This window comes from Schistocerca americana, chromosome 6 (assembly GCF_021461395.2).
Source record: "Schistocerca americana isolate TAMUIC-IGC-003095 chromosome 6, iqSchAmer2.1, whole genome shotgun sequence".
Taxonomy (NCBI): domain Eukaryota; kingdom Metazoa; phylum Arthropoda; class Insecta; order Orthoptera; family Acrididae; genus Schistocerca; species Schistocerca americana.
This window is the reverse complement of record NC_060124.1, coordinates 458,224,018-458,247,818: the sequence shown is the minus strand read 5'-3', so window position 1 is coordinate 458,247,818 and position 23,801 is coordinate 458,224,018. Positions and strand designations below refer to the sequence as shown.

At 42.0% G+C, this 23,801-nt stretch overlaps 1 protein-coding gene across 1 annotated transcript in view; it reads right to left on the bottom strand.

Moving 5' to 3' along the window:
• The window catches only part of LOC124620207 (protein O-mannosyl-transferase TMTC2-like), a 107,942-nt gene that overhangs the window by 29,540 nt on the left and 54,601 nt on the right, over positions 1 to 23,801 (bottom strand). Inside the window, exon 4 of the mRNA XM_047146875.1 lies at positions 6,462 to 6,640. Within this exon, the coding sequence (XP_047002831.1) occupies positions 6,462 to 6,640 (179 nt within the window). The remainder of the gene's footprint in view (positions 1 to 6,461; positions 6,641 to 23,801) is intronic.

The following is a 23,801-nucleotide window of genomic DNA, read 5'->3' as shown; positions in this document are numbered from 1 at the left end:
ATTCGTAATTAATTCTGTTTCTTGAGTCTCTGTTTTGTTGAAGTATAATAATGAGTAAAAGTAAAGTTATTAGAAATCCTCTGAAGGCTTTTTAAAAAAGGAGAAATGTTGGAAAGCCAAAGGTATGTGTTATTACTGTAAACAATAAAGACGATAACCAAGTGAATGAACCTAACCTCTCAAGTACACCTGCCCATAGCAGTCAAAGTGGGAAAGAAAATACTTCACAGAAGAAGCTTGGTTCAATGAGTGAAAACTATGAATGTTTTATGGGCGAATCGGATGTGAATGAAATATTTGATATGTCGGTTCTCAAAGGAATTTTTTCAAACTGTGTAAGATGTATTCATTGTAGTGAAGTTCGTCTGGAACTCTCCATAATAAAGCACGTAGGACTTGCTAGTGAAATACAACTGAAATGTGATAAGCGTTCATACATGACCACCTTTTGGAACAGTGTTGCAGTAACTGCAACTGAAGAAAATGGTAGCAAAATCTAAGAACACAACAACGAGCGATGCTTGCTTTAGACAAGGAACGCCTTCGGGCTGCAGACAGGTCTGTAAAGAGTCTAGAAATACAAGCAAGAGTGAACAGGAGGAGGAACAAGAGGAAGCTGGAGGAGGAGTTTGCAGAGGATGAAGATAATCCATCCTATGGACCTGGAATGCACTAAAAAGTTAATCCAATCTTTGTCGCTCGATTCCCAAAACTTTTATTTTCTCATACTAATTACATGTTTTCTAAGGATCTTCCAAACATATTTGTTTCAAACTTTCAGTAAATGTTAGACAGTACCTTCTGCATAATTTAACACAGCCTTTTTCCAAAAAACTGTATATTTTTGACTATATAAATAAAAAATTGCAAAAAAATGTTGTGAATTTTCATTACAATTGAAAAAAAATCATCTTTAATAACTGAACTAAAATTTTGTTAAATCCCTGTGTTAAGTTGTAGCCCATATTCCAATAAATAATCTGTAAAAAGTGCAACTTCCTACCTCAAATACTTTGTGAGGAAAGATGTAATTTATAAGCCTTATTTTAACATTGCAAATATAGGGCGTTCCGGAGCCCCTTAATGTCGTCTTTCAACACTCACATATTAGAAACTAACCCCTGCAGTTCCAGACTGACACCTTCTTCATCGATTGGAGATGGAGGTTTATCATACTATACACCCCTTTCGCGCTGCAGGAATAGATTACTGTTCTATAGCGGCGTGCATGTACAACCCACGCTTGGATTTAGGTATTGTATATATAAAGCAGATTTTATGTATGGATGTGTGTATGTTCAGGATATCCTCCCAAACTCCTGGATTGATTTCTATCATGTTTGTTACAGAAACAGCAGGCATCAAAAGTATCATCACTGTGCTGTGTATAGCCTTCTAACTGCAACAGGAGTGGAGACGTGGGCAAAAACGTGGTTTTTCCTGCCCCTGGCTGCCTAAACGACAGGAATTTTGTGTGGGAAAAGCATTGGCCTGCCACGCCACACTATTTTGCAGAGCAGACTACATATCAGGGGCAAGAAATAGTTTTCCTGGCTTCAAGATGTAAGCTGCCCTGCAAAACATGCATGTCGTATTTGAGTACTATCACTCTGCTTTATTCAAGTGCCTTGCAAAGCGGCCTGTTTGCCAGGGGTAAATACATCATTTTCAGATCCTTGATGTTCAGCCCGACCTATATGACAAGCATGCTGTGGGACAAGTTTTGGCAAGGAAACTGACGGAGATCCGAAATGTGAAATAATTTGGGTGAAGGTCACGGTTAAAGCAGGCTCAGACATGGTAAATGGATGTCTCTATAGGCCCCCTGGCTCAGCAGCTGTTGTGGCTGAGCACCTGAAGGATAATTTGGAAAATATTTCGAGTAGATTTCCCCACCATGTGATAGTTCTGGGTGGAGATTTTAATTTGCTGGATATAGACTGGGAGACTGAAACGTTCATAACGGGTGGCAGAGACAAAGAATCCAGTGAAATTTTTTTAAGTGCTTTATCTGAAAACTACCTTGAGCAGTTAAACAGAGAACCGACTCGTGGCGATAACACATTAGACCTTCTGGTGACAAACTGACCCGAACTATTTTAAACAGTTAACGCAGAACAGGGAATCAGCAATCATAAAGCGGTTACTGCAGCGATGATTTCAGTCGTAAATAGAAATATTAAAAAAGGTAGGAAGATTTTTCTGTTTAGCAAAAGTAACAAAAAGCAGATTTCAAGGTACTTGATGGTTGAACACAAAAGTTTTGTCTCAAGTACAGATAGTGTTGAGGATCAGTGGACAAAGTTCAAAACCATCGTACAAGATGCGTCAGATGAGTATGTGTCACGCTAGATCGTAAGAGACGGAAAAGAGCCACCGTGGTACAACAACCGAGTTAGAAAACTGCTGCGGAAGCCAAGGGAACTTCACAGCCAACATAAACATAGCCAAAGCCTTGCAGACAAACAAAAATATATCTCTAACGTCTATCAGTTGTAGAATTTTGGAACACGTATTATGTTCGAGTATAATGACTTTTCTGGAAACTAGAAATCTACTCTGTAGGAATCAGCATGGGTTTCGAAGAAGACGGTCGTGTGAAACAAAGCTCGCGCTATTCGTCCACGAGACTCAGAGGGCCATAGACACGCGTTCACAGGTAGATGCCGTGTTTCTTGACCTCCGCAAGGCGTTCGATACAGTTCCCCACAGTCGTTTAATGGACAAAGTAAGAGCATATGAACTATCAGACCAGTTGTGTGTTTGGATTGAAGAGTTCCTAGATAACAGAACGCAGCATGTCATTCTCAATGGAGAGAAGACTTCCGAAGTAAGAGTGATTTCAGGTGCGCCGCAGGGGAGTATCATAGGACCTTTGCTATTCACAATATACATAAATGACCTTGTGGATGACATCGGAAGTTCACTGAGGCTTTTTGCAGATGATGCTGTGGCGTATCGAGAGGTTGTAACAATGTAAAATTGTACTGAAATGCAGGAGGATCTGCAGCGAATTGACGCATGGTGCAGGGAATGGCAATTGAGTCTCAATGTAGTCAAGTGTAATGTGCTGCGAATACATAGAAAGATAGATCCATTATCATTTAGCTAGAAAATAGCAGGTCAGCAACTGGAAGCAGTTAATTCCGTAAATTATCTGGGAGTACGCATTAGGAGTGATTTAAAATGGAATGATCATATAAAGCTGATCGTCGGTTAAGCAGATGCCACACTGAGATTCATTGGAAGAATCCTAAGAAATGCAATCCGAAAACAAAGGAAGCAGGTTACAGTACGCTTATTCGCCCACTGCTTGAATACTGCTCAGCAGTGTGGGATCCGTACCAGATGGGGTTGATAGAAGAGATAGAGAAGATCCAACGGAGAGCAGCGCGCTTCGTTACAGGGTCATTTAGTAATCGCGAAAGCGTTACGGAGATGATAGATAAACTCCAGTGGAAGACACTGCAAGAGGAACGCTCAGTAGCTCGGTACGGGCTTTTGTTAAAGTTTCGAGAACATACCTTCACTGAAGAGTCAAGCAGTATATTGCTCCCTCCTACGTATATCTCGCGATGAGACCATGAGGATAAAATCAGAGAGATTAGAGCTCACACAAAAGCATACCGACAATCCTTCTTTCCACGAACAATACGAGACTGGAATAGAAGGCAGAACCGATAGCGGTACTCAGGGTACCCTCCACCACACACCGTCAGGTGGCTTGCGGAGTCTGGATGTAGATGTAGATGTAGAACTGTATTACAGGAACTCAACATTCTGATGGGCATGGCTGGGGTCAGGTTGAGATGGACAGAATAGGGTATGGACAAAGTTTTTTTGGGAGGAAGTGGGCAGAAAGAAGGGAGGAGGGGAAGATGCATGAAGGAAGTGGATGGTATAGGAGGTTGGTAGGTAGGTGGAAAAGGGAAAGGGCGACGTGAAGATAGATGTGGCTGTAGGAGGTGGACAAGTAGAGCGTTAAGGTGGTGACACTGAGAGGGGGAGATGAAGTTGCCTTCAACATATGTGTTGGACACAAAATGCGGGCGAAACCACATGTGAGGCGCGCAGGGCTCGTGTTTATCCCATTTATTGTTTGTCATCTTCTATTACTGTATTGCCGCCTCGTTTTCTTATTCCATTCAATGGCGTCACTAACTTCCTGCTGTACTTGCCCATCAGTGGCAGCACCAGCGCATATCGATAAGTGTATTGTCGTGCCATCTCTAAAGCGACCAATAGTGTTTCTGGGTCGTCATGTTTCTGTCAGTCAGTTTGGGACGGACCAGCACTGCTGTCGCGACGCAGCAGCAAGGAAGTCAGGGACGGAGTCCCGGTGAGGCGCCGACAGCCACTGCTCGCCGACTGCTCGCGACACACATCAGCTGTCCGACGGAGGGATATTGGAGCAGGATGACAGTTCGTTGGTCGTTCGGTTGGTCGTCTCGTCGGCCGACATATATTTGGTCCTTTTACTATTTCTGGTTGGTTGGCGTGGTGCAGCGAGGAAGTCTCCGTGGCGCATGTCTGGCCGGGGCCCGCTGGCGGCGTCCACGCGTGGTCGGAGTGTGTGGTGCTGTTCCCATTACTACGACTTCCGTGGCTCACCTATCCTGGACACGAAAGTTGAGTATTTACTTAATCTACCAGCCAGCCCCAACTGTTCACATTGTGTCGTTTGAATTTCGTTGTGGCTGTTGGGACATTCCCGCGACCAACAACGTTTATTTTGAAGTTGGCGAAATTCTAGCCGCCTTCCTATGGAGTTTAACTTGATCATTTTTTAATTGAAGTGCACCAGCGGAATCTTCTGCCTTGTGGCCGTTAACGTTCCGGTTACATGCCCTGGTTGTTGACGTAAATTCAGGCAGTGTATTTTCCCCATCGTTTGCTGGCTGTCCAGCACGGCGTGTAGTTTGACAGTTGAATGCGTAATTCGTTGTGGTAGCCGATATCTTCTGCGTTGTTCATTGAACTCCCTGTTGTGTGCTGGTCGGTTGGAGCGGAAGTTATTCTGTCGCTTAGTCCACTGACTGTCTGTCGGTTGGGTTGCCGTCGGATTGAGAATTGTTGAGCCGACTGCCTGTCCCACCTAAACGAGCGTTAGTGTTTGAATTCTAGGCCGACCCGTGGGAAACTTCTGAGCGCCGTTTGATGTGCTGCCTTTTCTTATTTGTCCTTGTTGTTTATTTATGTATGGCTTCTAGCTGATTTTAAAATGAAGTGGTTTTTCCCTCAAGGCGTGAGATTGTTTGGCCCTTCAGCCTAATAAACGATAAGGCCTTCTCCCTTTTAAATTCAAATTCATGTTTTTGAGTCTTAAGTTATTGGCCTTCAGCCGGTTTTAAATTAAAGTTTCGCCCTTGAGGTGTGAGATTGAATGGCGAATTTAGCCGGGAATTAAGATCTAACATTAATGTTTGGCTTGCTCTGTTCTTAATGTTTTCTTTACTCTTGTAATGTTTGTCAAATGAATAAAGTAGTATGTTCGAGTGCAAGTGATGCCCACTCATTTTGGCCCCGTTCCACAAATTGAACTATTGTCCTGCCCTGCGGCTATAGCAGCGGATCTCAACAGGGTAAAGGCTAGTTACATACCGGGTGATCAAAAAGTCAGTATAAATTTGAAAACTTAATAAACCATGGAATAATGGAGATAGAGCTTAAAAATTGACACACATGCTTGGAAAGACATGGGGTATTATTAGAACCAGGCGCTCCACCCCATATTGTTAGACGCGTGAAACATCTCGTGCGCGCTTCGTTTGGTGATGATCGTGTGCGCAGCCGCCACTTTCGTCCTGCTTTGCCTCCCAGGTGCCCAGACCTCAGTCCGTGCGATTATTGGCTTTGGGGTTGCCTGAAGTCGTAAGTGTATCGTGATCGACCGATGTCTCTAGGGACGCTGAAAGACAACATCCGACGCCACTGCCTCACCATAACTCCGGACATGCTTTACAGTGCTGTTCACAACATTATTCCTCGACTACAGCTATTGTTGAGGAATGATGGTGGACATAATCAGCATTTCCTGTAAAGAACATCATCTTTGCTTTCTCTTACTTTGTTATGCTAATTATTGGTATTCTGATGAGATGAAGCGCCGTCTGTCGGACATTATTTGAACGTTTGTATTTTTTTTTGGTTCTGATAAAAACCCATGCCTTTGTATCTCTCTATCTACATTATTCCGTGATTTATTCAATTTTCAAATCTATACAAACTTTTTGATCACCCGGTATGTTGATATTGATTACAGTTTTATATATCTCCACATCTTACTTTTGGAAATAGAAATATCAACTAATGTGAGGGCTGGCTTCCTGTTTTAGGACAATCTATCCAGTCAGCAATAAACTGGATGTCTTATGTGCTGTGTCATACAACAGAACAACTGCAAACAAGCGCCTGGTCGTACCGTGTAGACACAGCGAGAAACAAGAGTGTTTATTGGTTACCTGCGGCCGCAGCTGGACGGCGCGGCGGTAGAAGCGCTCTGCGCGGCCGGTGAGTCCGGCCACCCGCAGCGAGGAGGCGGCGGCCAGCGCGAGGTCGAGCCGCGAGGGCAGCAGGTCGGCCGCCGCCTCGAAGCGCAGAGCCGCCTCCGCGTGCCGCTGCTGGCCCGACAGGAACTGGCCTGCCACAACAACAAAACCGCTGCAGTGGCGGCTCGGCCAAAGGGAATCTGCGTAGCACTTGTAGCGAGGAAATGAAGAATATCTCGACACTTTATGCTGGTTCTACATCTACATCTACATGCAAGCTCTGCAAATCACATTTAAGTGCCTGGCATAGGGTTCATCGAACCACCTTCACAATTCTCTATTATTCCAGTCTCGTATAGCGCGCGGGAAGAATGAACACCTATATCTTTCCGTACGAACTCTGATTTCCCTTATTTTATCTTTGTGATCATTCCTACCTATAGATTGACGACTCCTTGGGGTGTTCCGTGCACCACGACCAAATAGTGGATAGAACTGGAAGGAGAATCAGCATTGGTCGTATTTTTTTGTTTTTATTATCCGCAAAATCGATTTTCGGTCACTTAGTGACTTTTTTTTTCTTTATTGATTTTCAATTCCCCCCAAAGGGGGCGGGCTGGCAGCAGATTAGTACGCTGTTCTACAGCCTAGAGGCTTTTTTTAAAAAAACGGAAGAAGAAAAGGAACAAGAAAAACAGGCGATAAAACAGTGACTTAAAGTGTAAAATGGCGAAAAAAATGCGGAAAGTTAAAACAGAAAGCAAAAAGGGGTTGGCAATGTTAATAAAATACACAGGAATCAGACAAGTAACATAGTAGACACACAATTAAAAAACATGGCGACAGTCTGGTTTCTGTTCGCAAGAGATAAAAAAATCACACCCAGCGACAGTATGATGGCCGTTCGCAACACTTCCCAAAAGACACAACACGGAACACTCACTGTAAAACACTCACTGTAAAACACTGCACGAAAGTGACGGCACAAAGATGACACTCCCGAGCCAAAAGCAGATGAAGGGGGGGGGGGGGACCTGGAGGAGGGGGAAAAACAAGGAGGAAAAAACGAAAGGGGGGGGGGAGCCAAGGAGAGAGAGGACTCATAAGGGAGGGGGGGAGAGGGGCAGGGCAGACGTGAGAGGGAATGAGAAGAGACAGAGGAGGGAAATGCAAAGGACTCGGGGGAGAGAAGGGGGAAGAGAGAGGGGAGGTGGGGAAAAAAGAGGATGGAAGGAGGGGGAAGGGAGTCCGGGAAAAGGACAGAGGAAAGGAGGGGGAGTGAGGATCAGAGTTGATAGGAGGGATAAATGGAGGGAGAGAGGGCATCATCTGGGAGGGGGAGTTGATGGAAGCCACCTTAGGAAAGGAGATGAAGGGTGTAGAGATGGAGGGTAGGAGGGACACAACAGTAAAGGCGTGGCAGGGGGAGGGAATGAGAGAGGAGAGGAGCAACCAGGCGGTGAGGGGGATCAAGGCGGCGGGAGGTGTAGAGGATGCGGATATGTTCGAGGAATAGGAGCAGATGGGGGAAAGAAATGAGGTCATAGAGGGACGGGAGGCTTATACCGAAGGCAAGGCGGAGTGACCATCCTCAGTGCTAGAAGTTAAAAATTTTACATAACGATCAGAGAGTATAAAACAAGAAATCACAACTACACGTGCGTATGAACATAACAGTATGTAGGAACATACCTGTACTATACAATTAAAATTGGTAGGCACTGGTATCAACAGGCTTAGAGCGATCACATATACTGAGGCCGCTGTTTACATGCACCTGTTCAGCATTCCTCGGTGTGACTAGGCTTGGAACGCCCTCTATGTGACATGTGTAAAGTGAAGACTTAATATTACTGGTTTTGCAAGATATTAATACAAAATAACTCTTGTGCATTTGTGAATGATGAAGTAATTCAAATTTAAAATGTACGTAAAACACATATCAGACGAAGGCGGTAGGAATGATCTAAAATACATTGGCGTATTGTTTTTTGAAAAAACCAACTTACAAAACATAAAACAGATCGATAATAAGTTGTCAGAGTGCAGGACAAGTAAAAGAGAAAATGACAATGAAAAAGAATAATATATGAATAACATGAAATGAGGTATAACACAGGTTTTTTTAAAAAACGTAATACCCACCATCTGGCGTGGGAAGTTAGAAGTACTACGTTCGTGATTTACGTAAAATGTTACTTTAAGGCTAAGGAGTCAAATATATAAAAAATAGTAATAGTACCAAAATGCCATTACGCAATAATTAAAATACCGTGAAACACAATGTTCATTACAAAAAAGTTTGTAGGTGTGGATAAACAATTTTGTTATCAAACTTCCGCTGCAGAGTGAAAATCTCATTCTGGAATTTTGTCATCATATTTAACCGACATGATGCTGTACCTCTCGTTTGTCCCTTTGGACAGGCTAGCCTGTCCAAAGGGACAAACGCTGATTCTCCTTCCAATTCTATTCCTACCTATGTAAGTCGGTGTCAACAAAATATTTTCGCATTCGGAGGAGAAAGTTGGTGATTGGAATTTTGTGAGAATATTCCGTCGCGACGAAAAACGCCTCTCTTTTAGTGATGTCCATCCCAAATCCTGTATCATTTCTGTGACCCACTCTCCCATATTTCGCGATAATACAAAACGTGCTGCCTTTCTTTGAACGTTTTCGATGTACTCAGTCAGTTCTATCTGGTGAGGATCCCACAGCGCGCAACAGTATTCTAAAAGAGGACGGACAAGTATAGGCAGTCTCTTTAGTAGGTCTGTTACATTTTCAAAGTGTCCTGCCAATGAAACGCAGTCTTTGATTAGCCTTCCCCACAACATTTTCTGTGTGTTCCTTCCAATTTAAATTGTTCGTAATTGCAATTCCTAGGTATTTAGTTGAATTTACGGCTTCCATATTAGACTGACTTATCGTGTAACCTAAGTTTAACGCGTTCTTTTTAGCACTCATGTGGATGACCTCACACTTTTCGTTATTTAAGGTCCACTGCCACTTTACGCACGATCTCGATATTTCTTCTAAATCGGTTTGCAATTTGTTTTGAACTTCTGATGCCTTTATTAGTCGTTAAACGACAGCGTCATCAGCAAACAACCGAAGACGGCTGCTCAGATTGTCTCCCAAGTCGTTTATATAGATAAGGAACAGCAAAGGGCCTATAACATTACCTTGAGGAACGCCAGAAATCACTTCTGTTTTACTCGATGACTTTCCGTCAATTACAACGAACTGTGAGCTCTCTGACAGGAAATCACAGATCCAGTCACAGCACTGAGACGATATTCCATAAGCAGGCAATTTCACTACGAGCTGCTTGTGTGGTACAGTGTCAAAAGCCTTCCGGAAGTCCACAAGTACGGAATCGATCTGAAATCCCTTGTCAATAGCACTCAGCACTTCATGTGAATAAAGAGCTAATTGTGGTTCGCAAGAACGACGTTTTCTAAACCCTTGTTGACTGTGTGTCAATAGACCGTTTCCTTCGAAGTAATTCATTACGTTCGAACACAGTATATGATCTAAAATCCTGCTGCATATCGACGTTAACTATATCGGCCTGTAATCTAGTGGATTACTCCTACTACCTTTCTTGAATATTGGTGTGACCTGTGCACCTTTCCAGTCCTTGGGTACGGATCTTTCGTCGAGCGAACGGTAGTATATGATTCTTAAGAATGGAGCTAATGCATCAGCATACTCCGAAAGGAACCTAATTGGTATACAGTCTGGACCAGAAGACTTGCTTTTATTAAGTGATTTAAGTTGCTTCACTACTCCGAGGATATTTACTTCTACGTTACTCTCGATTCGAATTCTGGAATGTTTACTTCGTCTTCTTTTGTGGAGGCATTTCGGAAGGCTGTGTACAGTAACTCTGCTTTGGCAGCACTGTCTTTGATAGTGTCTCCATTGCTATCGCGCAGAGAAGGCATTGATTTTTTCTTGCCGCTAACATACTTCACATACGACCAGAATCGTTTTGGATTTTCTGCCAGGTTTCGAGACAAAGTTTCGTTGTGGAATCTTTTATAAGCATCTCGCATTGAAGTCCGCGCTAAATTTAGAGCTTCTGTAAAAGATCGCCAATCTTGGGGATTTTGCGTCTGTTTAAATTTGTCATGATTGTTTCGTTGTTCCTGCAACAGTGTTCTAACCCGTTTTGTGTATCAAGGAGGATCAGCTAGAGGAAACAGTCAGCTCGTTGATATGAAATGAGATACTCGAAAATACTGAAATACATATGATGAAATAAGAAACTTGCGAGCACTTGTTAAAAATTCTGCTCATTTCTAAGACTTCACTGAACGATGTTCCCTGTCTACGTCAGCACTGGACGATGATCTGTAACCAACTGGGCGAGAGCTACTCTTTTATTTTCCGAGTAGCTTCTGTCCGTTGACGTCCGGTCATTGGCGGATTGTACTCGTCCGGCAATTGGCCAAGGCGAAGTCGACGTCTTCATCCTCAGCGCCACCCATGGCGCCCGTGGAACTCGTGCAAGTGGCGAGTAAAATTTGTAAATTTGTGGTAAGGTCTTACGGGACCAAACTGCTTAGGTAATCGGTCGCTAAGCTTACACACTACTTAATCTAACTTAAGGGGGGTAGGACGTCAATTGGGCCGACTTGGAGCAGGAGAGGCACCACAGGACATTTTATTTTCTTCTGTCTATACTTTTACAAAGGACCAGGAACGATTCAGGATTCACACTCATAGCAGTGGAAGTGCAAAAACATAACAAAATAAATTTTTTTTGATACGAAATTTCATCATTTTTTCACTTACTGTTGGCTGCATTTGATGCTATAGGTACATTTTTCTTCACAAGTAAGAGAGATTCTTTGATGAGTTTTGCACAGCATACAAACCTTACTTCCAGATGTATGAAACTCTAGAATTTTCCAAATATATTAAAAACTGTGCTAAAAATTGAGATAATTAATTACAAAATTTGATTTTTTTCTAAACGTAAAGTTTAAAACGTAACAGCTCATTCATTTTTTCATAAATTAAATAGATTCTCGAGTTTCGGACCCCTGTAAGTATGGTTTGTATGCTGTGCAAAATTCATCGAACAGTCTCTCTTACTTATGAAGAAAAGTGTACCTATAGCAACAAATGCAGCCAATAGTAAGTGAAAAAATGATGAAATTTCACATGTAAAAAAATTATTTTGTTATGTTTTTGAACTTCCGCTGCTACGAGTGTGAATCTTGAATTCTTCCTGGTGATGCTGACAAAGTTTTATGAACTTATTGTAAAAGTATAGACAGTGGAAGTTAAAATGTCCTGTGGTGCCTCTCCTGCTCCAAGTCGGCCCGTTTGACGTCCTACCCCACTTAAACTAACTTAAACTATAGACAACACACACACACCCATGCCCGAGGGAGGACTCGAATCTCCGACGGGGGAAGCCGTTGGGACCGTGACGCCTCAGACTGCGCGGTTACCCCGCCCAGCTAAGTGGCGAGTCTCTATGTCACTGGCACCAGCTGGCATCTTTCCGCCTGTGGTGCTGCCCTGACTGTGTCTTGTTCGGACGACACAGCACAATTGTAATAGTGCTCTACAAGAGAGGAAGCATTCACGACATAAAGAATTGTCTTCCCTTAGCTACAATCTGCCTTTTGTGCAAAGCTTTTACGAGAATATTATTAAATCGTGTCAGTCCCGTCCACGACGCAGCTCAGCCTATTGGACAGAATGGATTCCGCAACAGCTTTAGCACACCAAACCGTATTATTGTTCTCAGGGAAGTAACATGCTCAGCAAATGAATGTCGGACCCTTCACTGTATAGCCTCTGTACATTTTGAAAAGGCTTTTGTTTCAGTTAATCACCATGCAGTCGTCCAAGCCTTACGTGAGCTGGAGGTGGAGGTGGCCTATATTAAAATCCAGTAACATCTACATCTACATCTACATTCATACTCCGCAAGCCACCTGACGGTGTGTGGCGGAGGGTACCCTGAGTACCTCTAACGGTTCTCCCTTCTATTCCAGTCTCGTATTGTTCGTGGAAAGAAGGATTGTCGGTATGCTTCTGTGTGGGCTCTAATCTCTCTGATTTTATCCTCATGGTCTCTTCGCAAGATATACGTAGGAGGGAGCAATATACTGCTTGACTCTTCGGTGAAGGTATGTTCTCGAAACTTAGCTTTTCTTAGTGTCAGAGAACCAATTGAAGAGTTTCCAATTCACAGAAGAGTCAAACAATGGGACCATATCCGTCCCAAGATACTCACTGCCGTCCCGAAGATGACAATGTCAGTATTGAACTGGGAAAATGAAGGAACTAGAATCAACGGCAAGAAACTTTGAGATGTACTGTTGGAAATGATTTTGAAGAACTGGAAATGTCCGTATCAGATGTCGCATCGGGAAAGTCAGACAGTGGGACTGAACATAAAACAATACAAATAAATAAATAAAATAAATAAATAAAACATAAAACAATACAAATTTTATGTTACAAAATAGAACATGGTAGAAACAACTCAAAAACACACTACTGGATACTTCAGAGAGCACATACACATTTTCCAGCTTGTAAATACGACGGGAGGAATAATATCTAAAATTTTTCGATGTATCAGGCTGAGCTGTGCCATATTTGGGAGTCAATCCGCTGTCTTGAAGTAAAACATTGCACTAGAACTGAAAAAAACTTTTTTTTTCCTTAACGTGTCTTTCCCGATTTACAGCTGTGATTCCTGGACGCATGAGGAATATACGAGTTGGGAACTTCAAAACTGCACAAAGAGGCTTGTAGAGGTCTATGTTGGAATTTACTAGGAAAGACAAAATAGGTTAGAAAACATTAGATCAGTCACTGACGTCAGAGGTATCCTAAAGAGAACAGCCGCTATGAAACAGCAAGGGCCGGTCACATTGCCAGAGGGACAAAGGCGGTGCCTTCCAAGACGGAGAGAGACCACGAGAATGACCACCAGACCTGAGGAAAATCGGAATCAACCGGCTGAATATTGGCTATGTCCTTTTATAACGGAGGAAGATGTTGCAGACATACCTGGGCTCAGTACTTAACAGAAGCCACATAATTTAATGATGGAAGTGACTGATGGTTGTATGGATGAAAGTCGTCAAAGCGTACAAAATAGTTCAGTTGGAAACTTCAGCGTTATGAAGGGTGTACATCAGTGTTATTCCTTACAGTCCTAAAATCAGCCCATGACTGCTTCAGTTAAAAAATAACAACGAGGATGTCGATATTTATACTAGAATTTTCAATAAGCTTAGACACAGATACTTCAGTCATCTTAAAAATTAGGAGAGATAGCAAGTGTCATTCCACATGATTCGATACTGGGTCAATTTGGTTTAGTTAGTAACTGAAATGATGGATGTCGATAGCTATACTAGGCTTTTCACTCAGTAAACACACAGGCGCAGCAGTCATTCAAAAACCAGTGAGGAATTGAAATTGCCATTCCACAGAGTTAGATACTTGGTCAATTCCTTATTCTGTCGAGGTGATCCACAAAATTTAAATCAGTCACGAGGCAAAACTGATCCATTTTGCGACTAACATAAAGATTACAGTACCGTGACCAAAACCAATAATAATTAGTTTCCGGATCCTATTAACCAATTGTGCACATGTTGACCAAAATTTGAACTAAACATCCATTTTGCAGGCCAGCTAAAAGTTTTATATTCTACTGCTTTTGCCATATCAACAACTCGAAAAATTCCGATATGTAAGTCTACAACATGTTTGACATATTTTAGGACTTAGCTACTATTACAGAAGGTTAATCACTTCACGAAAGAGTAATTGTAATTATGTGTTAGATGCACACAGCCACACCTTATAAGAATCTGTGTAACTGGGAATATTAACCAATTGCTGACTAACAATCTTTGCAGTTAATAGCACATTTGAAAGTGGGAAGGTATTCACAAAACAGCACTGAAGAAAGAAAAAGTATTTTCTCTTCCTGAAACTGAATCACACAACACATTTCGAGATGGTAGGCGCTCTATTAACCCTACTTGAAAATCTACGAAGGATAAAGTTATCACAGAACATAAGTGTATTACAAACAGAATTATGATTTTGAAATTCGTGTTGCAAAATGAAGAGAAAACTTTTCTTTTAAATCACAGAGGTTTACGAACTCAGTTACAAGTAACTACATTACATGTATCAAGTAATATTAAGAATTTGGTTAAAGACATTTGTGCATATTTTGTTCAGAGAACGGGTCTCACGTCACAAAATTTATAGCCAACATCATCTTTGTAAAAAAATATTGCTAACTATATAGCCAAAAATACAAAAGATGTGGCAGGATAGTAGACTGAACACACTATTTAATAGAAGGAGAGAAAAAAATTAAGGCGAGAGTGATAAACGTTGCTAAGAAGGAGAGGTTTGTGTAACACTGAAATTTGGCAGTGTACACAAGATTAAGGAAAGCTGCTAACTACACTGTGAGACTATACTGAAGGGTCGATGCTGGTATGTTATAAACTGATTAACAGAAGTTAACAAAAGTGAAGTACTTACCATACCATTAAGAACGTGTTTCAGAAATAAGACGCATGTAATTCAGCACAACGCAGAAGTCAATAACAGACTCTGAGAAACCGTCAGTGGAAGAAAGTTTCTAACCATTGTAAATGTAGGTTGACATTGCAATGAGTCTGTTTACACAGCACTTCCATTTCCGAACAGTATGTTTGGCCTTTAATGTGAATAGTAATGCTTATACTTGCTATAATCTGTAAGAATTGTCTATAAACGATTTAGATCTATCGATATAAGCTGTTTAGGAACCACTGTGTTTGATAGATCATTTTAGGTCTTTGGCGAGTCAGTTTGCTCTGGACCTATAGTATCCGTTCGAGGGTATAGACATGTCTTCCTTCTCGTTTAAGAGTAGTACGCCATCAATTCTTGGGCACTTGTTGTTCGGACTTGGTCGAAGAGGCACTTTGTGCTGTATTCTGACGTTAAGGAGGAAGATGCTTTTGCTGACAGAGGTCCACACTGTTTAGCAGACTCTTCACTGCATAAGCTATCGTGTCAGACCAACTAAATTTAGCTACTGTGATGAAAGGAAGTTTTAGTGGCGGCGTTGGAGCGGGAATGTTTGCTCGTATCACTCCGAGCGTCGCTACCCAGACACGTGTTTCCACACACTTTAATAAGCGCTCATAGGTTGCTGTCATCAGCTATTTGGAAGCTGGTTATTTTATCACTTACTGATTTACTTCACTCTAAGCTATTATGGATTCAAAGATGTGAACCTCTCCTGAAGTGTAAAACTAAATTATTCACGGAAACGGATCACGTATTTTAGAAGATGTTACTTTGGCTTCAAAGTTGAATCTTGGAAATGTATTTTGAAATATCACTTTTGGGCTGTAAAATTTTTCTCTTCTATCTAAATCAATATATTATCAATACATTCCTTGTTAAACTCACTTTTTACGAATTCATTTAATCGAAAACCTTATACGTTGTCGTATTTCATGTACTTGAAACTGCCACTCTTGCTGGGCACCATCTTGTTGTCTTCCGTACGTAACTAATGTGAGTTACAGTCATTTCGATTAATAGCCGCTCAACAACGGACTTGCCACCGAGAATAATGAGCAATGTTAAGGAGAATTTCTTTGCATGCTAATTCGGTTTCAGGCGCTGATAATAAGTTGGTGGATCGGCGTATACTATAGTGCGGCTGTGAGGCGTCGTGTTGTGTAGCCTCACTTAACTGTTACAATGTTATGTACACAGGCAGCTATGGCTTTTACATGATTCCACTAATTAATTAATTATTTTCGGCATTCTGAATTTATGTGTGCACAAGTTGGGAGACAGCCCCATTCCACAGCTGGGCACCACAAGCAGAAAGCTAACACATGCTTAAACTTTTGCAGCTACGAACTGCTGTCATCATGTGTTACTTACAATTATGATAGATTGAGGATCCCATTTCTCTTCGTCGCGCTGAATTTATGAAAGTGTATATTGTGTGACTACTTTCTAGTCACTACACGAGTCAGATCATGTCACTAAGTTTGTTCCGTTGAACATTTGAAATACAAGTATACGTTCTGCATATCATGAAAGTATTCAGGGCTTATTTGTCACTACTTATGAGTGGTAGTGACACACAAACACACACACACACACACACACACACACACACGTGTTTCAGGGATAGTAAACATTTTAGGAGGTGGTAAAATAAATCAGTTTAAATATAACATTCCATATAACATGTGTCCAGTTTTTATTGTTTTACAGAGACACAGCTGTTCGAATGTAACTCAAAAAAATACTTAGTCAAGGTGTCAACCAAATGATTGGGTTCAAAGTTGATTTTCGAAATTCACGTCTACGACTTCATTGCACTTCGGAATTGTCGTAAAACACCACATGTAGATCTTGTAAGGGCGTCTCTGCCTTCTTCCATACGAACAGCGCTATTCATAATCCCAACGATCAAAAAGTAACCAGGTAAGATCTTGGGACACTCATAGCCTGGAAGATGACTATTTCTGTCGGTTCATCATATGGAGAATTTTCAGGGCAGCGTTCCACGGAGGTGGGTTTTAGTCGGGCCACCGACCTGAGCTATGATTCTTATTGATATCCTCACAAATGAATGTGGCTTCATTAGCAAACAGCTGTAATGGTATTATTCGCCGATTTGCAAACTAGCCTGCTACAAAATTTCACTCGGTTACCTTCACCTCCATCTAGCTGTAAATGATATAGATAGAGACATTGCATGCTTAATGTCTGTCACATTGTTGCGGAACACCGATACATGTAGAAATTCTGTGAGTGCTTGTTGAAGTACTACGTTGTACCAACTGAATGTCTTCTATTTCATCCACACTATGTTCATTTGTACGTTCATAAGAGACAAGCCTGCACCAGTATTATATAGTTTACTGAAAACTTGTGTAAAAAGTCTTAAATAAAAAAATCTGGTATTTTTAAATCATCTGTACGGGTATTTCAGAATGCAACCACTAATATTAGTCAATCTCCCATTATTGAGCAGTCTAAGTTAAACAGGCCTTTCAAAAGCACACAAGCTCAAAGTGTAAAAACAAATATTTTTGAAAATGAAGTCCTTGTCTTGCTTTAAAAATGGCAGCACCAGACTATCTGCTCCTCTTATCCATGTTACTGCTCATCCACCAAAACGTTTACTTCGTAAAGTGGTGAACAAAGGTCACATCAACCGCGTTCATGTGCTCTGCTGGAACATGTGTATGGCTCTGATAGATTGGACAGAGCCACGGACGTGGAGACATACAATGTCAGTGATTATCTGTGCAAAATAGTTCATATTTATCACTGTAACGTCATCCTTAAAAATATTCGAATAACCATTGAAGAGAGCATTACCGTTCACGCCATTATGAATATTAATTACATTACACACCGTTGGATTGCTATTTCAAGTTCGTCGGTTGAGTTTGCCCTAAAATAAAATTAAAAAAAAGTTCAAATGGTTCTGATCACTATGGGACTTAACATCTGAGGTCATCAGTCCCCCAGAACTTAGAAATACTTACAGCTAACTAACCTAAGGACATCACACACATCCATGCCCAAGGCAGGATTCGAACCTGCGACCGGAGCAGTCGCGCGGTTCCAGACTGAAGCACCTAGAACCGCTCGGCCACTGCGGCCGGCTCAGTTTACCCTCCTTCCTTATCTATATGTACCACCATTAAGCTCTCTTCTGCGCCTTTCAAGTGGTGACTAATCTCATACATGTAGTTGAAAATCACCCCTCTGCCGCAGTTGCCCATTCTAAAAGCGTCTGCAAGGGCCGTATATCTTGCTACAAATTGCCTACTTGTGTGTCATGTATAATTTGCTTCACACAATGTACTTTACAAATACCTTCCTGTTCAGATTTGCTTATTCGACTTCATGCTCTAACTATATATATCATTACGTTTTTGCCATGATCGAAAACTCGATGTTGTATGGCAGAATTTTTTTTCCAAAATCTGGTATAGTGGTGATCCCCTTATCGCTTGCTGTTTCGTCTTTCCGCTTCTTCTTGCCTCTATGGATAAGACTATTTACCAGCTCTGCATCGTAATCCATTGTTTACTGCTAGTTGTGGTTATTTTTTTTCTTTTTTTAGTTATCAGTCATCTGACTGATTTGATAGGGTCCGCCACGTATTCATCCCCAGGGCCGAACTTTTCAGCACGAGTAACCGACATCCTCAAATACAGGGCTATTACAAATGATTGAAGCGATTTCATAAATTCACTGTAGCTCCATTCATTGACATATGGTCACGACACACTACAGATACGTAGAAAAACTCATAAAGTTTTGTTCGGCTGAAGCCGCACTTCAAGTTTCTGCCGCCAGAGCGCTCGAGAGCGCAGTGAGACAAAATGGCGACAGGAGACGAGAAAGCGTATGTCGTGCTTGAAATGCACTCACATCAGTCAGTCATAACAGTGCAACGACACTTCAGGACGAAGTTCAACAAAGATACACCAACTGCTAACTCCATTCGGCGATGGTATGCGCAGTTTAAAGCTTCTGGATGCCTCTGTAAGGGGAAATCAACGGGTCGCCCTGCAGTGAGCGAAGAAACGGTTGAACGCGTGCGGGCAAGTTTCACGCGTAGCCCGCAGAAGTCGACGAATAAAGCAAGCAGGGAGCTAAACGTACCACAGCCGACGGTTTGGAAAATCTTACGGAAAAGGCTAAAGCAGAAGCCTTACCGTTTCGAACTCATTGATGGTGACATGCTGCGCCGAGTGTGGAAGGAACTTGATTATCGGCTTGAAGTCTGCCGAATCACTAAAGGGGCACATATCGAACATTTGTGAATGCCTAAAAAAACTTTTTGAGTTTTTGTATGTGTGTGCAAAGCATTGTGAAAATATCTCAAATAATAAAGTTATTGTAGAGCTGTGAAATCGCTTCAATCATTTGTAATAACCCTGTACTTACTGGGGCATTCGAATCCCTCTCTTCCTCCAAAGTTTTCACGTTCTACAGCTCCGTCTAGTATCTAAAAATTAATCCCCGCTGTCTTAACGGATGTCCTTTCATCCATCCCTTAGTCTAGTCAGTGTGTTCCAAATATTTGTTTCCTCGCCGATACTGCACAGAACCTCTTTACCTTGCAAGTTCACCCAATTTAAAACTTTCGTCTGTTACACGACTTCTCAAATGTTTCTATTCTCTTCTGTTCCTCTTTCCACACCGTGCGTGTTTCATTACCATATCTTCCTCAAATTAAGGTCTGTGTTTCATACCACTAAACTTCTTTTTACCAGGAATGCCCTTTTGCTTGTGCTAGTCCGCTTTTTATGTTCTCCTTGCTACAAGCAGCATGGGTTATTTTGACGCCTAATTAGCAGAATTCCTTAACTTCATCTACATCGTGATCACCAGTTCTGATGTCAATTTTCTCTCTTTTATCATTCCTGATATTACTCATAACTTTCATCCTCCTTCGACTTACTCTCTGTCCGTGTTCTGTACTCATCAGACTGTTCTTTCATTTCAACAGACCCGGTAATTCTTCTTCACTTTTACTCAGGATGGTAATGTCATCAGGAAACCTTATCATTGACAGTATTTCGCCATGAATTTTAGGATCATTCTTGAAACTTTTCTTTAATTTCGTTATTGTTTCTTCGATGTATAGAGTGAACAGTGGGGTGAAAGGATACTTCCCTGTCTTACACATTTTTCAATACGAGCACTTCGTTCTTGCTCTTCCAGTCATATTGTTCCCCCTTGGTTCTTGTAACATTGTACTAGGGTTGAATGAAAAGTAATGCGCCCACCTTCGTTAATTGGATTCGGATGGGAATATTTTAACAAATCAAACGCATAAATAATCCTGAGAATGTGATCTTTAATTACGAATATTTACTTTTCCACATAATCACCAGCCAATTCGATACATTTTTGCCAACGATGAACAAGTTTTCTGAAGCCGTCACGGAAGAAGTGGACACTCTGTTTCCGCAACCACAGTTTCACAGTTCTCTCAACGTCTCCGCGTCGTAATGATGTACCCGCGTTTTGTCTCCTGTCACACTGAGTGGAGAAAGGCGTCACCTTCATTAAGTAGAGAAGACTTCCTGGCAAATTTCAGTTCTGTGCCCTTTCATTTCAGGGGTCAGCATCCGGGGTACCCATCGTGCACAGATCTTCCGATAGGCAAGCAAAGCAATAATATGACCCACATGTTCCTGTGAAATGCCGATTGTCAATGCTTTGCTTGTGCAACTCGGTGGTTGCTGTCACAGGACGTCCAACTCTTTGTTTGCCACGCAGGTCAGATGTTCCCGCCTCAGCATTTTTAAACTTACTCGCCCAAGACGCACAGTACTCACATCAACACAATCACCATAAACTGCTTTCATTCTCTGATGAATCTCCTTTGGGGTGACACCTTCTGCTGTCAAGAATTCAATGACTGCACATTGCTTAAAGCGCATTGAACGACCGTCAGCGCAGGGTTCCATACTTAACACTGTAACAACACAACCGTTCAATGCTAAGGCTTCCCGCCAACTGTAGCTGTAGAGAAGAGGCTACGGAACAAGCCAGTACCTGCCGCATACCAAAGCTGCCAACTGTTGAAGAGTTACGAAGGTGGAGGCATTACTTTTCAGTCATCCATTGTACGAGGGCAGTTCAATAAGTAATGCAACACTTTTTTTTTCTCGGCCAATTTTGGTTGAAAAAACCGGAAATTTCTTGTGGAATATTTTCAAACATTCCCGCTTCGTCTTGTATAGTTTCATTGACTTCCGACAGGTGGCAGCGCTGTACGGAGCTGTTAAAATGGCGTCTGTAACGGATGAGTGTTGCAAACAACGGGCAGTGATCGAGTTTCTTTTGGCGGAAAACCAGGGCATCTCAGATATTCATAGGCGCTTGCAGAATGTCTACGGTGATCTGGCAGTGGACAAAAGCACGGTGAGTCGTTGGGTAAAGCGTGTGTCATCATCGCCGCAAGGTCAAGCAAGACTGTCTGATCTCCCGCGTGCGGGCCGGCCGTGCACAGCTGTGACTCCTGCAATGGCGGAGTGTGCGAACACACTCGTTCGAGATGATCGACGGATCACCATCAAACAACTCAGTGCTCAACTTGACATCTCTGTTGGTAGTGCTGTCACAATTGTTCACCAGTTGGGATATTCAAAGGTTTGTTCCCGCTGGGTCCCTCGTTGTCTAACCGAACACCATAAAGAGCAAAGGAGAACCATCTGTGCGGAATTGCTTGCTCGTCATGTGGCTGAGGGTGACAATTTCTTGTCAAAGATTGTTACAGGCAATGAAACATGGGTTCATCACTTCGAACCTGAAACAAAACGGCAATCAATGGAGTGGCGCCACACCCACTCCCCTACCAAGAAAAAGTTTAAAGCCATACCCTCAGCCGGTAAAGTCATGGTTACAGTCTTCTGGGACGCTGAAGGGTCAAACGATCAACTCTGAAGTGTATTGTGCTACTCTTCAGAAATTGAAGAAACGACTTCAGCGTGTTCGTAGGCACAAAAATCAGAACGAACTTCTCCTTCTTCATGACAACGCAAGACCTCACACAAGTCTTCGCACCCGAGAGGAGCTCACAAAACTTCAGTGGACCGTTCTTCCTCATGCACCCTACAGCCCCGATCTCGCACCGTCGGATTTCCATATGTTTGGCCCAATGAAGGACGCAATCCGTGGGAGGCACTACGCGGATGATGAAGAAGTTATTGATGCAGTACGACGTTGGCTCCGACATCGACCAGTGGAATGGTACCGTGCAGGCATACAGGCCCTCATTTCAAGGTGGCGTAAGGCCGTAGCATTGAATGGAGATTACGTTGAAAAATAGTGTTGTGTAGCTAAAAGATTGGGGAATAACCTGGTGTATTTCAATGCTGAATAAAACAACCCCTGTTTCAGAAAAAAATGTGTTGCATTACTTATTGAACTGCCCTCGTATATTACTCGACTTTCTCCGTAGCTTGCCCTGTTTTTCTAGAATTTCGAACACCTTGCATCATTTGACATTATCGAACGTTTTTTCCAGTCGAGGTATTTTGTGAACTGGTCTTCATTTTTCTTTACTCTTGCTTTCTTGCTTCCATTATGAACCACAACATCAGAACTGCCTCTCTGGTGACCTTAGCGTTTCTAAAGCCAAACTGGTCTTCATCTAACATACACATGGCTTTCTTTTCCATTCTTCCGTATATTATTCTTGTTAGAGACTAGGATGCATGAGCTGTTAAACGCATAATGCTATTATTCTCATACTTGTCGGCTCTTGAAGTCTTCGGAATTGTGTGAACGATGTTTTTCCAGAAGTCTAGTGGTATAGCGCCAGTCTCATACATTCTACACATCAATGTGGATAGTCGTTTTGTTGCCACTTCCAACAATAGTTTCAGAAATACAGATAGTACGTTATCTATACCTACTGCGTTACTCGTTCTTAAGTCTTCCAAAGATTTTTCAGATTCTGGTTCTAATACTAGATCTCTTATCTCTTCCCTGTTGACTTTTGTTTCTTCTTCTATCACGTCATCAGACAAGTTGTCCACCTCATAGAGGTCTCAGTGTACTAATTCCATCTATCCTCTCTCTCCTTTGCATGTAAAACTGGAATTACTGTTGCACTATCTATATTACAACTCTTGCTTTTAATTGTACTGAAGATTGTTTTGATTTTGCTATATGCTGAGTCAGTCATTCCAACAATCATTCATTTTTCGATTTCTTCACATTTTTCATGCAGTCATTTCGCCTGATCTTCCAGGCACATCCTATTAATTTAATTTCTAACAAGGGAACCTCTCCATCGCACCCCCTCAGATTTTGTTATAAGTTGGCACAGTGGATAGTCCTTGAAAAGTTGAACACAGATCAATCGAGAAAACAGGAAGAAGTTGTGTGGAACAATGAAAGAAATAAGCAAAATATACAAACTGAGTAGTCCATGCGAAAGAAAGGCAACCTCAAGGATAGCGTATGCTCAGGAGCACCGTGGTCCCGTGGTTGGCGTGAGCAGCTACGGAATGAGAGATCCTTGGTGCAAGTCTTCCCTCGAGTGAAAAGTTTACTTTCTTTATTTTCGCAAAGTTATGATCTGTCCCTTCGTTCATTGACGTCTCTGTTCACTTCTTTCTTCGGGTTGTACCTCATTCCACGACTTCTTTGCAATATTTAATTATGCTTTTTTCCTTCATCCCTTTAAATTTCTTAAATTTATTTGCTACTTCACTCCATAATCTATATTTGCGTCTTTTAATT